The sequence below is a fragment of the Myotis daubentonii genome, chromosome 2, assembly GCF_963259705.1.
Source record: "Myotis daubentonii chromosome 2, mMyoDau2.1, whole genome shotgun sequence".
Lineage (NCBI taxonomy): Eukaryota > Metazoa > Chordata > Mammalia > Chiroptera > Vespertilionidae > Myotis > Myotis daubentonii.
The window spans coordinates 178881365-178897906 of NC_081841.1; the positions used below are offsets into that span (position 1 = coordinate 178881365).

General features: G+C 33.9%; 1 protein-coding gene across 1 annotated transcript in view; it reads right to left on the bottom strand.

The window, feature by feature from the left end:
- Positions 1–16542, bottom strand: part of UGGT2 (UDP-glucose glycoprotein glucosyltransferase 2) — a 180331-nt gene that overhangs the window by 124624 nt on the left and 39165 nt on the right. The window contains exons 8-11 of the mRNA XM_059684977.1: positions 14188–14288; positions 9227–9326; positions 7134–7194; positions 2688–2779 (exon numbers count right to left, since the gene is read on the bottom strand). Of these exons, the coding sequence (XP_059540960.1) occupies positions 2688–2779; positions 7134–7194; positions 9227–9326; positions 14188–14288 (354 nt within the window). The remainder of the gene's footprint in view (positions 1–2687; positions 2780–7133; positions 7195–9226; positions 9327–14187; positions 14289–16542) is intronic.

The window sequence follows — 16542 nt, forward strand, 5'->3', positions numbered from 1 at the left end:
CAACCTGTTGGTTGCGACCCTTTGGGGGTCGAATGACCCTTTCACAGGGGTCGCACGACCCTTTCACAGGGGTCGCCTAAGACCATCGGAAAACACATATATAATTACATATTGTTTTTGTGATTAATCACTATGCTTTAATTATGTTCAATTTGTAACAATGAAAATACATCCTGCATATCAGATATTTACATTACGATTCATAACAGTAGCAAAATTACAGTTATGAAGTAGCAACGAAAATAATTTTATGGTTGGGGGTCACCTCAACATGAGGAACTGTATTAAAGGGTCGCGGCATTAGGAAGGTTGAGAACCACTGCTCTAGACTGTGAATTTGACTTAGGCAAGACTTTTATCTTGTTCACCAAATATCAACCTGTTTCTATAGAAAAGTAGGCACTCAGATACTGAGTTGAATTTTAAAATTGAATTGATTTTATAATACTGAATCTTAATGTTGCTTGCATTAAAATACATATTTACCAAGAAGCAAAAAGAATTCTGAGCCAGAAAACTTCATTAAGATACAGAAAAATTTACACAAGTGGGGATATCAAGACACCTTTGTTACTTCCTTCTTTCAGGATCAGAGGAAGAAGGGGTAGGCCATGGGGCATAGTGTCAGTTCTCCACAACCCAAAAAGACTATGAGAAAGAGGAGGTAGGAAGGAAGTGCAAAATAATTACTTACTCCTCCCCCTTTTTTTTTTTACTCCAAATGGACCTCTCTCTAGATCCAGGATATAACTTCAGTAATATGACATTTTTCTTCCTCTCCTCTTTCCTGTATCATTTTCTCCCATTCATTAACCTCTTCACACTGATTTTACCTACAGGTTCTGATCTTTTTCTGGATAACCTCTTTAATTATTTATTTTGAAATAAGAATGTCAGAAGATAAAAATATCCTCACATATTTTCTTTTCCTCTAAGGATCACTTTTCCTCTAAGGATCACTAGTGATCACTTCAATGAGAAACAAAAATGTACCACTCACCCTGCAGCTCACTAATTACCATGTGGAGGAGCCAAGGGGTTGTATTTGTTGAATAACCTATGCCAGGGGTGGGCAACCCCTGGCACGCATGCCAAACATGGCACGTCAGTAACTTTTGCTGGCACGCGAAACCCACTCTTATAATCTTCCATTTACAATTTTTTTCTTAATATTGACTTTTTTATTTTTCAGATAAATTCAGTGTAGGTGCATCTTAGATAAATAAATAATTTTAAATAACAAGTTATCTTAAAGCCCATAGACATGGATTGACAAGAGAGGGGAAGAGCAATTTCTATGCCTCTGGCCTTAACTCTCCCTGCCTTCCTAGATCCAACCAGTGTTTTGGTTTCATCCACATACGCTTGTGAATCTTTGTTCTAGTGATGAATTTTGTTAAGTCTCGTAATAGGAGTAGCCTGACAGATGAAAGTAGTAGCTCGTGCATATCTCTGAAGGTCACAAAATATAAACCTGATGTAAAATCTGTCATCAGTGATGCAGCAGCAAAAGTTCCACTGATAATATCAAACGGAGTCATAAAGTTTTCTGTCGGACTATCAGTGTACATGTATACATTAAAAAATAAATGTATTTTTCATCATTATATACTGTGTTTTTGTCGCCCGAATGAATTTTATTATTTCTTCAAGGTTCTTCACATACGTACACGTTAAGAGATATCAAGTAGGCGTAACATGTTCTCAAAAAATTAGGGTTGGCACGCAGAAGAATTTTGAGTCTGAGATTTTGCTGGTTTTGGCATGCACTCACAAAAAGGTTGCCCAACCCTGACCTATGCCTTTCTAAATGACACATCAAAATGCTCCGGCTATGAAAATTTCCCCATACATTGACATGGAAAACTTTCCACAATCTATGTACCACTTCCCTGCTTTTATAAACCTGTTTTCACTGTGCTGAGCACAGATGTACCTTTTGTCCCCCTGAAGTTTATAGGCCAGGAGCTAACAATTGCTCTATTTTTTTTATGTATCTTAAATTATCATTTTCCCAATATTAGGCCTAAGGATTCAACTAAATAAAGAGAAAAGCACCATTTGAACTACCTACTCTACTTCTCAGTTTTTCCTATATTTTCCTATATATTTACAAACTGGTAAGAAAATATAATAAATATTTAATTAATTTAAGTTCAATAAAATATATTTGACTGAATTAAAACTGAATGTCTGAACTAAAGTATTATGCTTGCAAGATTTATTTTATATTCTAAATGTTAATTCTTAAAGTACTTTTATTCTTCTCTTTAAAAATAAAATAAATTCAATGATTTCTCTTCTTTTGGCCCATGACTGATTTATGGGCCAGTGGCCATGAAGAATAAAAGACTATCTAATTCTGCCCTAGAGCATTTTTTGAAGAATTTTTTTTTTTTAACCTAAAGGAAAAGATAGCACCCTGAATTCTATAATTTCAAATTTTCTTCCTGACAGATAAAAGTACAGTTTTCTCAAAAATTGTCTCCAAGTTCTCTCCCAGTTCTAACATTCTAAGACACTTAAGAGAGTATTCTACAAAAATAACAGGTGTTTCATACAATTAAAAACATGTATTTGTTTTACTCTAAAGTGATTATTTGAATTTTGACAAATACTAAATTCAGGACAACATTTACCTTTATATAAACCGTAGTTATCGTTTGTATCTATAATTCAATACTTACCTAAAGGGATCAAGAGCATCCATGTCAACATGAAGTCCATTTATATACAGATGAGCATCACCTGGCTGAATTTCAAATCTATTATGAAGATCCTTGAAATAGAGCAGAATAATAAATAGCTAACCCAGGGACATAATAATATTAATCTATGTCAGGAGTCTGCAAACAGATGGTAAATGTTTTAGACTCTGCAGGCCGTACTATCTCTGATGCAACCACTCAACTCTGTCCTTGTAGCATGAAAGCAGCCAAAGACAATATATGAAAAAAGGGCCATGGCTATGTTCCAATAAAATTTTATTTATAAAAACGATTGGCAGGTTAGAATTGACTTACAGGTTGGTAGCAGTTTGCCCCCTGATCTAGTAATGGGCATCTGATGACAGATTTGAGATACAGATACCTGAATATTTTGATTTTTCAGTATGTGATATTAAAGTTCTAATGCTGCAATGATTCCTTGACTCCCACTTTTTATATTGTGAGTGTGTGTATGTGCGCTCACACACTTAAATTTGTTAGTTGGCACATTCCTATTCTTTAATATACCAGGACTCAAAACGTAGGTGTATATGTAAATATTTGGAGATCACTCTAAATTCATAAAGGTTTCCACTAAAGCAGTGTTTTAATGTTCACTGTCTTTTCTTTTCACTCAATAAATATTTCTCAGGGGCCTACTGCAGGCACTAAGGTAATAATAAAAGTAAAAAAGTTATTGTCCTTGCCAGTACAGAATAGTTATTAAGATCAAGGTGAGGTAGTCAGATCTACTTTAAATCTTAGTCTTGCTACTTACTAGTGGTAAAATTTGTGCAAAGGTACTTAGTTTCCGTAAGTCTCATCTGTAAAATGGAGTATTTACATCTGTCTCACTGGTTTGTTATAAGGTTTAAAGGTAATCTATACCTGTGTCCAGTCACATGTACAGTCCTCACAAATAAAGCCTTTATTACTATTGTCAGTGTAGGTAAATTGGTCTAGGAGAAAAAACAATTGTAAAACAGTGCATTTTAAAGAGATTGCATGATAAGTGACCTAATGGAGATTTGTATTCATTATTCTAGAAAGACAGATAATGAAATTAACTTGAAGAGATTCAGAGAAGGTTTGACAGAGGTAAATTTTTCTGTAAGTTTATCACTCACCATGACAGGTGAGTTACACAGAGAGAAGAGAGGAGGAGCTAGATTTATAACAGGAGAGAAAATATTTCCACTGGATTTATGCAGAATACTGCCAAGGGATTAAACCCTAACATGTGAAGGTTCATAGGTAAAATATTAATTAGTTTTAGCTCTGTCTTGAACTCTCCAAGGACTTCATTTGGTTTAGGCAACTCAATTATAAGTGGACAGTACACAAAAGCACACAATCTACCCAACATTGCTAATTCCCTCAGGAATATTTAAGCCAAGCACAGTGCCTTGAACAAAGAAGATGCTCAAAAAGGGTAATAAACCGAACTTAATTGCTGAAATATTGTCAGTCTCTTGGAGACTGGTACAGACAAATCCTTTCTCCTTCCCTTCAGAGAGGTAGCCTAAATCCTGTCAAATTACCCTGAGTGAATGACTTCAGGAAGCCTTTCTCAAATCAAGGGGTAAGAATTCAGTTTCCAGCAATATGTTGAACCAGAGATCCCGAAATCCTCCTTTTAAAAGGAAATATAAAAAATGCTACATTAAAATATTAATAATGTCCTCTAAATGAATGGTTCAGCTTTTAAAGTAAAGATTTCACCTATGGGCAAAAAAGTAGTAGAAACACAAGTTCAAGAATGTGAACAGTTTTGGGTCCCTAAAGCTTGGGTTTCTAAAGTCTAGCCTCAAAAGGACAGAAAGCAAACCCTTGGGCTCACTGAGCGCAGACTGTAGGGTTAGAGACAACCTTGTGCACACAAAGAAGTGCTACTCACAGTGAAAAGGTGACCTAGAAAACAAAATGCCCTGCAGAAACAGCACAGAAACTTGTTTTCCTCACCTTGGTTGCTAGGAAGAACAAGTCTTCCATAAGAATTCATTGCTTCTGGTTTACCTTCATATGGACTTGAGGCTAGATTTCTCACTATTTTTAAGGTCCAAAAAAATATACACGGACTTTTTATTTAATGTGGGATGAAGTTGAGCGTGCTCTTAGCCTTTGAGCAGAAACAAATGTAAATTTCCATGGAAAAATATGACTTCATTTTTTTAAAAAGAGGAAACAATGGTATTATAACATATCTCTTTAACAACCAATGGAGCTGGGCTATTACCTGAAACTAAAAATTTCCAATTTGTTTGGATCTCAGATGACTGGTTGAGCTTTATAATGGTAAATTGGTTTATAAACGATTCTGGAGGACCCCACACAGAAACTGTATGCATTCTAAATTTAAAATGTGAGGTCAAATCGGATATAAATCTTCATATAGGAAGGTGGTGTTTTGTTTTTTTTCAGGATATGAAAAAAAACAGATTCTCTAAAAGAATGTTTTACAGAGGAATTTCTGGAGAAGTTATTCAAATCAAGGGAATTTTTTCTAGAACTGTAAAATTCTCATACATTCTAAGTAATCAGTTGACATAATTAGAAGAGGTGTGAACTTCTTTTTGGAATAGGTATACTCCTTTATTTAGGTTCTGTATTTAAGTATCTCATCTGTTGTTTTTTTATGTAACTATGTAATTAAAACAATGTTTCAAACTGCTAAAGCAAAATTAAAAAGTTACCAAACTACCTGACCATTTTTTCCCTTCCTTCCAAATAAAAAATGTCATGGGACATAACAGCTCTTACAATAAATAAAACACACACATTGGATTAACATTTATTTTTAAATCACCAAAAGCTGAACTCTAAGCAAAATAATAAGAATCATTAACTTCATAGGGAAATTTGCTGTACTTTGGAGTTAATGCTGTTTTCTCCTGAATAAAACCAAACCAACATTCATTTACACAACCTCAGCAGTCATAGTTCCTCAATAATCTTTGCATGAGTGCCAAGTCAAACTATATAAAAACCTATACACAAAGAAACACAAACCAAAACTATACACAAAGAATTCTTATGCCCATTTTAGGACTTTCTACCCTGTTCTCCAGCCCCTATCCATGGCCTACAGGACTATCTGTTTTACTTCCCGCCCCCCACCCCCCAAGGTTTTTGTTCATCCTTTTCTAGTGTCCTTTTATGCAAATACGAACACATACAAATATATATCTTGTTTTCCCTGCTGTCTTACACACACAAAAGATAGACTTACCAACAGACTTCACTATCAGCCTTTGCATACTGTAAATCTGGTATCTCAATATAACTCTGATCTGTATTTCTCTTATTATGAGTGAAGACAGATAATCTTTTTCCATATTCAAAGACCAGTATGATTTCTTTTTTGTGTGTAAACTCTCTGATTACATGTTTTGCAGCAGTTATGTTTTACAGGAATTGTAGTATTGCTGTATATGGATGAGATGTAATAGTGACATACTTCCAGGGATGATGTGTATGGTTCCTAGCACCCATGCCCAACGAACTAAGCATCTACTTCTTTACATTGTAGTTGTCACCATCAGAACAGCTGACATTTATTGAGAGCTGACTGTCTCAGTGTGGCAGGCACTGTTGGCTGGCTCATCTAGCACCATCCCTAACCCACTCCTCCTCTGCTTGCTTCAATTACTAGAAAAGTAAAAACTGACTTTTCTACCCTCCCTTGCAGCTAGGGAGAGGCACATTACAGCATTTTGGCCAATGAGATGAAAGTCAAACTTGGCTTATATGCTTCAGGAAGGCCTTAGTGAGGATGCCTCCTCTGCTTAGAATTCATGTAAGAAGTCTGGAGCTCTGGCAGCCATTTTTGCAACCAGATAAGGAAAAAACTCTGCCTGTGGCCACATACGTAAGACTTCTTTTATCTGAGAAGGTTAAACTACTTTTTGGGGCCCTGTGCATCTGGTATTATGTCACTTAAAACCAAACGAGTCTTCTGTAATAAAACCAGACAATGTTCTAAGCACTTCGCAAGTATTAACACAATTAGGATCAGTTGGGGTCTTAAGGTAATTTAAGAAACTATTTGGAAGAATCTTACCAAATTACCAATCATGTCCTGCACACTATAGGATCACAGCAATGTTCCAGTGGTCTAAACTTGACTTGCTCCTCAAATTTTTAACTAATTTGGGAAATAATAATGAACTCATATTCTTTATCCTATTAAGAAAACCATACTACATGGACAAAAGATTTGAAGTATAAGGTGAATACGCAGGTAAGTAAAATATATGTCAGGAACTACTGGCTAGAATTAGTAGACAGTATAAAAATGGAAAAACTTGAATTGTTTTAATAATCGAAAGTACAAATGAACATTTTCTTTTTTGTATGAAAACTGAAAATCCAAAGTCTGAAACAATGATATAACTATAGTAAATTTTTTAAAAAATAAATTCAAACCTGTTGATTTTTCTGTATTTCCTTCTTCATATGTTGATTTATAGAAATTCTGCTCAGAGATCTGGGAAAATAAATACTGTTGTAACTCATTCCTCCTTAAATGTTTAGGACTAATCTATAATTCAAGGTAATATAATACTTTGTGTAAGAAACAAACAACTCTAAAGGCTTCATGACATTTCTATATAGCCTATTAACAAGTGGTACGATGGCTTTCATTTAACAAGGGTATGTGATTCAGATGGAACAGAGACTGTCAAAAGTTCATGTGCACTAACTGAATGCATTAGGTATTGTCAGACTTGCTTAATTCTAGATACTTATTTTTCAAAAATACTTGATTAAAAATGCTATTTGTGTTGTTTTTTTCACACAGAGAAATTTTGCATGAAATTATCAATGCCATCATGTGTATCAATACAAACAGGTAATTTTCAGAATATTTGCACACAAACAATTTCGATTAATCTGGGATCTTTACCATAAAACATAACTTAAAAAATGCTGACAATACTGACTTCACATATTCACTCCTGAATAGCTTATAAAAAAATTTTTTTTAAGTAGGGCTATTATTTGACTTAACTCCTAAGAATGCTTAGTTATATATCTATCAATTTTATGCACAGAAGAAAATGATTTAAAATTTAAAAGATAGTAAACACAAAGTTCTGCTTTAGGTACAACTCAAACAGAAAAGTTTAATTTAAAACAATCCACAATAAGTGTGCATTATCTCCTAAAAGTTAGTAGCATTTGAGAGAAATTACATAAATTTGATAATGCAAGTTTTTCATTAATTTAGCAAATATTTTATTTCAATAAACATTTACCAATTGTTCACCAAGTGTTTTAGAGTTATGCTCAAGCTTACAATGTAGCCATTAAGCAGTGTTAGCATAGTTTGTAAATATTTTTTAACAGCCAACTATGAATTAAAACTAGAGTGTAGCAGCTGAACCCCACAATAGTGGTACTTACTATCAAAAAACGAATCAACTGTCTTCTTAAAACTAAAATTATTTTAACTTTATTTGTATTTAATCGAGTAATTTCAAAAGCTACACTTAATTAGGAGCAATGTGGCTAAACATAATACTTATACACACATACATATTTTATGTTTCATAATACTGACTTCTCAAATTTTTGACTGTTTAAATTAAAATTGAGTCATAGCAATATATTCATTCTTAATGTGCAAATAAAGTGACAAACCTGTGTATTTTCAGGGTACCATGAAAAGGTTCTTAGTATCTTGTGGACAACTATGTACTCTTTATTTATCTTACCAAGGTAAAGAATATCTAGATAACATTCAGTAAAATGTACTGTGGATAAATGCAGAAAAGAGTGTTTAAGACAGATAGAAGCCTAGTAAGCATCCAATGCTTAAGAAGGGATGCTGAGAGCCCAAGGATTCCTCTATTGTCTCACTTGTCACATGTTGTATGCATTCAATATAAGCTAACTTTATATTTTACCGGTTGCCTGTAATTTTATATTCTGTCATTCCAGATCCAAATACAAATGAATCAAAGTCCTGTGATTTTGTCAATCCTTACAATACCTGGAAACCTGAATTATCTATATTGTTTACCTATTGGCAAAAAGTATTCCATAAGCTATTCCATAAAATTAAGACCTTACTACTTATTTGGAATCTGAAATGGCAAGAAGATTTGGCTATACTTTGGGCATAGATTTATTTAGAGTAATACTTTTCAACATCCTCCATGGTGAACAGAAAAAAAAATGCCCTTTTTATTTACTGCTTAAACAAACTTTTTCTTGGATTGTCATGTCTCGCTGCTTATATTTAAGTATATGTATGTCTAATGAATTTTTTTTCCTTTCTATTTGGCTCTAATTCAAGAGTTCTATTTTGCAGTACATACACACATGCATATACAAGCCAATATTCTGCTCCGGTAAAAAACAACAACATACATAATACAGAAAGGTCCTGATTTCATAAACACTATTTATACTAGAATTAACTGACATTATGTTAAATGAAACCAGCTATTTTCATAAATTTTGTTTAATGGAAAGAATTCTGGTCATTATCAAACTAATAAACTTTACTATACCTGGCTTTTATGGGGAAGTTCTGTGAAATGTCTTTCATTAACTTTAAGGCATCATAAACTGGAGTGGCCATTATTTGAGAAGCTGCTTGAAAACTAAGATCTAGAAGGGAAAAGGAACGTTAAAAAATCTAGCATAATGCCATACCTTTATAGACATTTCCATGTAATGTAAGTAATTTACTCAACCCTTCTGACCATATATTCTTATATAGACATTAGAAGCCCAGTGCATGAAATTCGTGCACGGGTGTGTGTGTGTGTGTGTGTGTGTGTGTGTGTGTGTATGTGTGAATGTGTGTGTGAGTATGTGTATGTGTGTGTCCCTCAGCCCAGCCTGCACCCTCTCCCATCTGGGACCCACAGGGATTGGGCCTAAACTGGCAGCCAGACATCCCTCTCACAATCTGGGACCACTGGCTCCTAACCACTTCTGCCTGCCTGATCACCCCCTAACCACTCCCCTGACAGCCTGATCGACACCTAACTGTTCCCCTGCCAGCCGATTGCCCCTAACTGCCCTCCCCTGCTGGCCTGGTCGCCCCTAACTGCCCTCCCCTGCTGGCCTGGTCACTCCCAATTGCCCTCCCCTGCAGGCCTGGTCACCCCAACTGCCCTCCCCTGCAGGCCTGGTCACCCCCAACTGCCCTCCCCTGCAGGCCTGGTTCCCCCCAACTGCCCTCCCCTGCAGGCCTTGTCCCCCCAATTGCCCTCCTCTACAGGCCTTGTCCCCCCCAACTGCCCTCCCTTGCAGGCCTGATCGCCCACAGCTGCCCTCCCCTGCAGGCCATCTTGTGTCCACATGGGGGCAGCCATCTTGTGTGTTGGAGCGACGGTCAATTTGCATATCATCTCTTTATTAGATAGGATGAAGACACCATTATATTTAGCATTTTTCAAAACTTTTAAATGGAAAGGTATCACTTATTTCCTATTAAGGTAAACTTTACACTTTAATAAATCAGTAATTATCATTTAATACTTAATATTTGTTTTCCACAAATTATAGTATAACTTCAAAAAGATATATGAAAAGAAATGTGGATGCAAAGCAATTTTTTTCTATATTTAGGTTAAATAGGCAAGAAAAGGCTTTGATAAAAAAGAGTAACAAGAGGAAGGGAAAAAAAGTTTAAAGAACCAATTCTGAAAAGAACTTTTAGAAGGACTCAATGTTTTTAACTCAGTAATTATGAAAACTTTCAGAAGGACCCAATGTATTTAACTCAGGAAATACTCTTTCAGTATTGTCCTACTTTTATACTACAATAAAAATAAAATACTAAACTTAGCATTATTGTACTTGAAATGACAGTTCTATGTAAGAAAAAAATGTTTGTGGCTTACTATAGGCAGTCTCCAATATGCCAGAAGCAAAGTAGAATTTAAATATTTTCACACAAAAAAAGTACCTTATAGATAAGTACTCCACAAAAACTGATGAATGAATGAGTAAATGAACAGTAAAATAATAAATAAGACCATTTATGTTATGTCTTTTATTATTCTATTACTATTAAAGGCATTTATAAGCAACATAATTTTTAACTGGTATGCATACATTTAGGAATATATGCTTTTTTAGTGAGAAACCTTAAGAGTCATTACTTACATGATTGATATAATATAACAACTAATAGAAGAGTATTTCTTTTGAGGGAAATATATGATCAATGATGTTGCCTAACAGCATTTGGCTACACAATGTTATACTAAAAAACAGTACAATATAGTGGTAAAGGAAGAATTTAGGCTCTAAAATGAGATAGACCTGCTTGTTTTAGGTATTTTTGATATGTGCTTAATTATTTTGTGTGTCCATTTCTTGAAGTTTCCTCATCTGGGAGAGTGGGTATCTATATTATATGAATTTTAAAAAATTAGGATAATGCATATAAAGAGCCCATTACTATGCCAAACACATAGTATTGGCTAATATTTTTATCATCATCAATCACCATCATTAAATACTATGAGCATGGACAACTATCTTTTACTCAGGTTGATAGCATAACTAGTCTTCTAAAACTTCTTATAACATGAGTGTAATTCCCTTTCACATGATCAATTTTCTACATGTAATTTATTTGAAAGCCCCTGAAAATTCACTTATATAATCAGAGTGCAAATAACAAGAAATTAAATAACAGATTCTATTTACATTTTTGCTTTTGTCTAAATTGTTCCATACCTAGATGATTCATAAATTGCTATTTAACACCTACACTTTGACTCTAAAATCCAGACCCCTATTTTAAATACCTTATTGGTTTTACCACTTGGAAATTTCAACAGCAGCATGTTGAAATTGTGATAGTCCCGCTTCATCTTTGCCCAAACCTGGTACTCTTTAGTCTTCTTCTATTTTCAGCAAATACCATCACAAAATTGTCCCTCCAGTTGGGCAAACCATGAATATAGCTGTTGTTCCTGATATTTCCTTCTCCCTCCCATTTCACATCCAACCTCTCACAAAGATCTTTTGTATTTTCTCTAAATAACCCACCCTCAAATTTATTCCAAACCCTCCTCAAATTTCAATTCAATCATCACTCTGGAGAAAGCCTCCCCTTTCGGTTCCCCCTTCCCTAGCCCCACCACACCAATTCAGATCTTCTTGGCATATGCGCTTCATAATCTATGTATCTTGACTTGGCAGCACTTAAAATGGTACTTTCTATATTGGTTTTTGAAATTATTTCTGTTTATCTAGGATCCTCTGAAGAAAACATGGTTATCTGTTTTAACTCTTCATTTTATCTTCAGAATTTAGTATGTTTCAAAATGTCAGCTGGAACCCATGAGTTAACAGTGAAGTCAGGTTAATGAGTAATGTGAATTTTTTTTCTAATGAAATATGGTAGAAGAAAAGGAAGTTTTGTTGGAGTAGATAAAATGTAGTAAACATACATACTATATGCTTAAGATTTTTTTTTTTTTTTGGTTTTGAGCATACTTATGTATTCAGACATTATACAATTTTGTATGCGTATCAATGTAAAATATATTCACTACTATGTAGGTCTCAGCTCAAAATTATGAAACCATGGATGTAGGGACATGGCTGAAACCTAGCAGACACTCAATAATTTGTGTTAAATCAATCCAAAAAAAGAAAGAAAGAAAAAGAAAAGGTACTGATCACTCTTTCTTTCTTGAACATGTGTTTCCTTAGCGTCTATAATGAACTCTTCCATTTCTCATCCTCCCGCCATGTCTTCCTCATGGGACCCACTGTCCACACGGAGACGAGCACCACAGCCCCCTTCCTTGTGCATTGATTTGGTCACTCCCCACTTTCAGTTAGCACCCCCTCCTTTTAAACAACTTGATGCTATGATTTTCAACTTTTAAAATCCTCTCCTTTTAGCTTAAGGACTTTATATTCACCCCACAGCTAGCCCTTGTCATCTGGATATGTCACAATCCCTTTTAAGTCCATCATTGTAATGCCAGTCTCATTATTTCTGGGCCCTATATTCAACACACAAACCTGCTCCCATGCTTTATATTCTCAGCTGGATATATTAATGCCATTTTTAACTCCTTTATCTCCTAAATATTTGCCAAATCCAGCTCTCCTTTCTATGCCTCTACCATAGTCATAGTTCAACCCCTCATTACACTACTTCAGTGATGTCTTAATTAGGTTTTTTGTTCTTAGTCCATTCAAATCCCTTACACAGACACTACGAAGGTTAATTAAAAGTAAGCTGACTATGCATATTCTCTGTTTACAAGCCTTCAAAAGCACTCTGTCAGCTATAATTTCTAAATTATGGGTCCCTTGGAGTACATTTTGAAGGAAAAGAAAGTAGACTGGGGCTTGCCTATAGCTGGAGGAATTGGGAGAAATGAGGGTGACTGTTAACATGTACACTACAGGCAGTCCTAGGGTTACTTCAGACTCAACATACGTCGTTTCGTGGTTACGTCGCCATCTCCCATTTATTTATTAAAAAAAAAAAAGTTCCGTCATTTCGACGTATGTACATATGTGATTTATGTTTTTTTATTATTTATTTACCACAAGTAAAAGTCAGGAGTTATTATCTTTAAATTTATTTTTACTGTTTCACTTTATTACTGCTCTGTATGTGCTCCATGTGAGTGATGTAGGTGCTTATGTAGGTGGGTTCTGACTTAGGGCTAAAATCGCGTTACATCGCGCTGCGCCGTAGGAACGGATCTCCGATGTAACCCGAGGACCTACTGTACTTTCTCTTTGGAGTGATGAAAATATTCTAAATTAACTGTGGTGACAGTTTAAAATTCTGAAAATATACTAAAACCCATTGAATGATATACTTTAAATAGATAACCTGCATAGCATGTCAGTTGTATCTCAATAAGCTGTTATAAAGTTTTAAAAGTTGATGACACATGTGATGAAAGTTATGGATCACACAAAAAAACATGACCCCATGACCTACTAAAAATTACAAGTAATTAAAAAAGTACAAGCTGAAAGGAGTTATTGTTCAATCCAAAGTAATTTTGGCCATAAAATATCTGCTTATGGGATGTCAGCACAGAAGCTGTTCTAAGCGAATAGTGAAACATGCAATAGTCAGTCTATTAAGATCCAAATTTTAAATAGAAGAAAACTAAAGGTTAGATGTGATTTCTCCTGACCTACTAGTTAGGATTTTTAATCAATGTTATAGATTCCATGAAATGTGATTTAATATAGATAAATCAGTGTACACTTTAAAAATGATTAGATAATACCAAATAACTACACTTCATATAATTTTAAGTCTTACAGACATAAAAAATATAATTTGGTTGATGGATACATTTTTATTAAATATTTATTTTCACAAGAAGTAATGTAATAATTTATATTTACATCACAGTAATTATTACTTTCTATAAAATAATTTATATCATGTTATATAAAAGCTTCTTTAATAAAACAGAGATCATTTACCAAACTGCTATGTTAAAGTAGAATACTATACCTTGTAGTTCCCAGACTTTCAAAGGCATCATTTCTTTGCTACTCTCAATCAGGTATTTCTGGAATGCTGTCAGATTATCTCTGAGATCTGAGTATCTTTCTCTGCATTAAAGTAGTAAGTAATGTTAATTATCACCACCTACTATAAATCACTATTTAAGCAGTATGCTTTTGAAATTAACTCTTCCAAATTAGTTATAAACTAATTGTTCATCATTAAAAGAATAAGTCATGATGCCACTATATCCACAGAACTTAAACATAAATGAGGGAGACATATGTCTATTTTTTTTCAACATATAAACAAAACAAAACCTCTCTCAATTGTTAACATGCTAACATTACCTATAAGGGTCCCAAGGGAGAGGGCTGAATTATTAGTTTTTATGTTATATACTTTTTATTTTAACATTTTATAAATTAAAAGTATTGCTTTTACAGTTTAAAGTAAAAAATATTTTATAAGGAAAAACATAAATGCTCCCTATACAATCTTAGAGCTTACACTATTTCTGAAAAGTTCCATGTATAAAATGTATAAAAAACATAAGATAATTTTGCCTAATATTAAATACATCTAGGTATTTTTAGAGAATGCCAAATAATAATGTAGTAGAATGACATTTTACTATACATACAATCTAAAGTATAATCTTCTATATCTCATGAAATCAAGACACAGTGCCATTTCAGATTTAAATAGAATTCCTTTAAAAAAATATTTTAGCTACCATCACACCTTATAAAATAATTTCAGGAGAAAAGAGAAATGAAGATATTAAAAAGTGAAATGAGAATAAATACATAGAACATATATTCAGAAATGCATTAATCTTACAGATAACAACAAATAAATATACTACAGTGTCAATATTTTGCAATTTGATTAAAATGTAGGACCACATATTGAAAATGAATCAAGATTGACTATAACTGGTCTCATAATGAAAAAGCAACAAAATTTCAGAAAAAATCACCACAAATTACATTAACCCCTCATTTCTCAAAATTTCAAGTAATGGAGTAATATTAAGTTTATAAGAGATATATTGTTCTTCATATTTAATCATAATCAATAATTTTCAATGCTAAATTTATTTATGTAACTCAGGTCAAAATACATTATTCATATAATACCTTAAAGAAAAAAAATTACTTTTCCCTAAATCAGTTGAGTAATGGTATAAGAACTAACTTTGAGTATATCCTCTTAAAAAACTAATATCCCAGGATTCCAAAGGCTTTTTGGAGGATGCACAATTTATTCCCATAAAAAGTTATGTTTAGAAAAGAACAGAACTATGGATTCTGAGATGTTGAGACACAGCTGAAAATGAAATAAAAATGTTTTGTTATCTACCAAATAAATACCTTAATTAGAATAAGTCCATTTTGCAAGATGCATTAACTTTTTAAGGCCCCTAGTATACCACTTGGCCAATACAGTTTAGAGTTGTAACTCAGTCATCTGTATAAATTAGCATAGACTCCAAAAATGTTCCCCTCACTCTATATAGTTATCTACTCAGCAGAGTAGATAAGTGTCCTAAGTGTCCTTTATGTAATACTAAACATGAACTAAAGATATTAATAAAATCACTTTTTGTTTTCATTAATTTTGCCTTTATATTGGAATCATAAACTTTCCCTTCTTGGAAATAAGAGAGAATATAAAGCTACAATGATCCCCATTCATGAATATTCAGAGAGTACTCACCATCCTATTCCTTGTCTTCAATCAGTAATGCAGGAAAAAAAGGGGGACACAATTTTAATTGTTCAAAGTTTACTTAAACATGGATATGAAATTAAGATGAGACATTAAAAGCTTTTTAATATGGGAATCTGCAGCACAGAAATTTAGGGAAATAAATTTTCTCTTCTTTTGAGGAGTAAAAATTATGATTTTTTTCATGCTAAATGTGTATGTGTGTGTCCTCACCCGAGGATATTGTTCCATTGGTTTTTAGAGAGTGGCAGGGAGAGGAAGAGACAAAGAGAAATATCGCTGTGAGAGAAACACATCGATAGGTTGCCTCCTGCACGAGTCCTGACCAAGGCCTGGGCTGGGGAGGAGCTTGCAACCAAGGTACGTGACCTTGACTAGAATCGAACCCGGGACCCTTTGGTCCACAGGCCGACGCTCTACCCACTGAGCCAAACCGGCTAGGGCTCATGCTAAATATTAACCACGATTTTTGTAACCTATTATATCTATAAAATATTCTGTAAGTTTTTATTTAGATTTTTTGCCAGAGATAACTTTGATCATTTTCAATTCCTATTGTCTAATCATACTTACAATCTTGAATTAGTGATTACTTTTCAATTTAGTGCTTTTTTTGTATTAACTGTG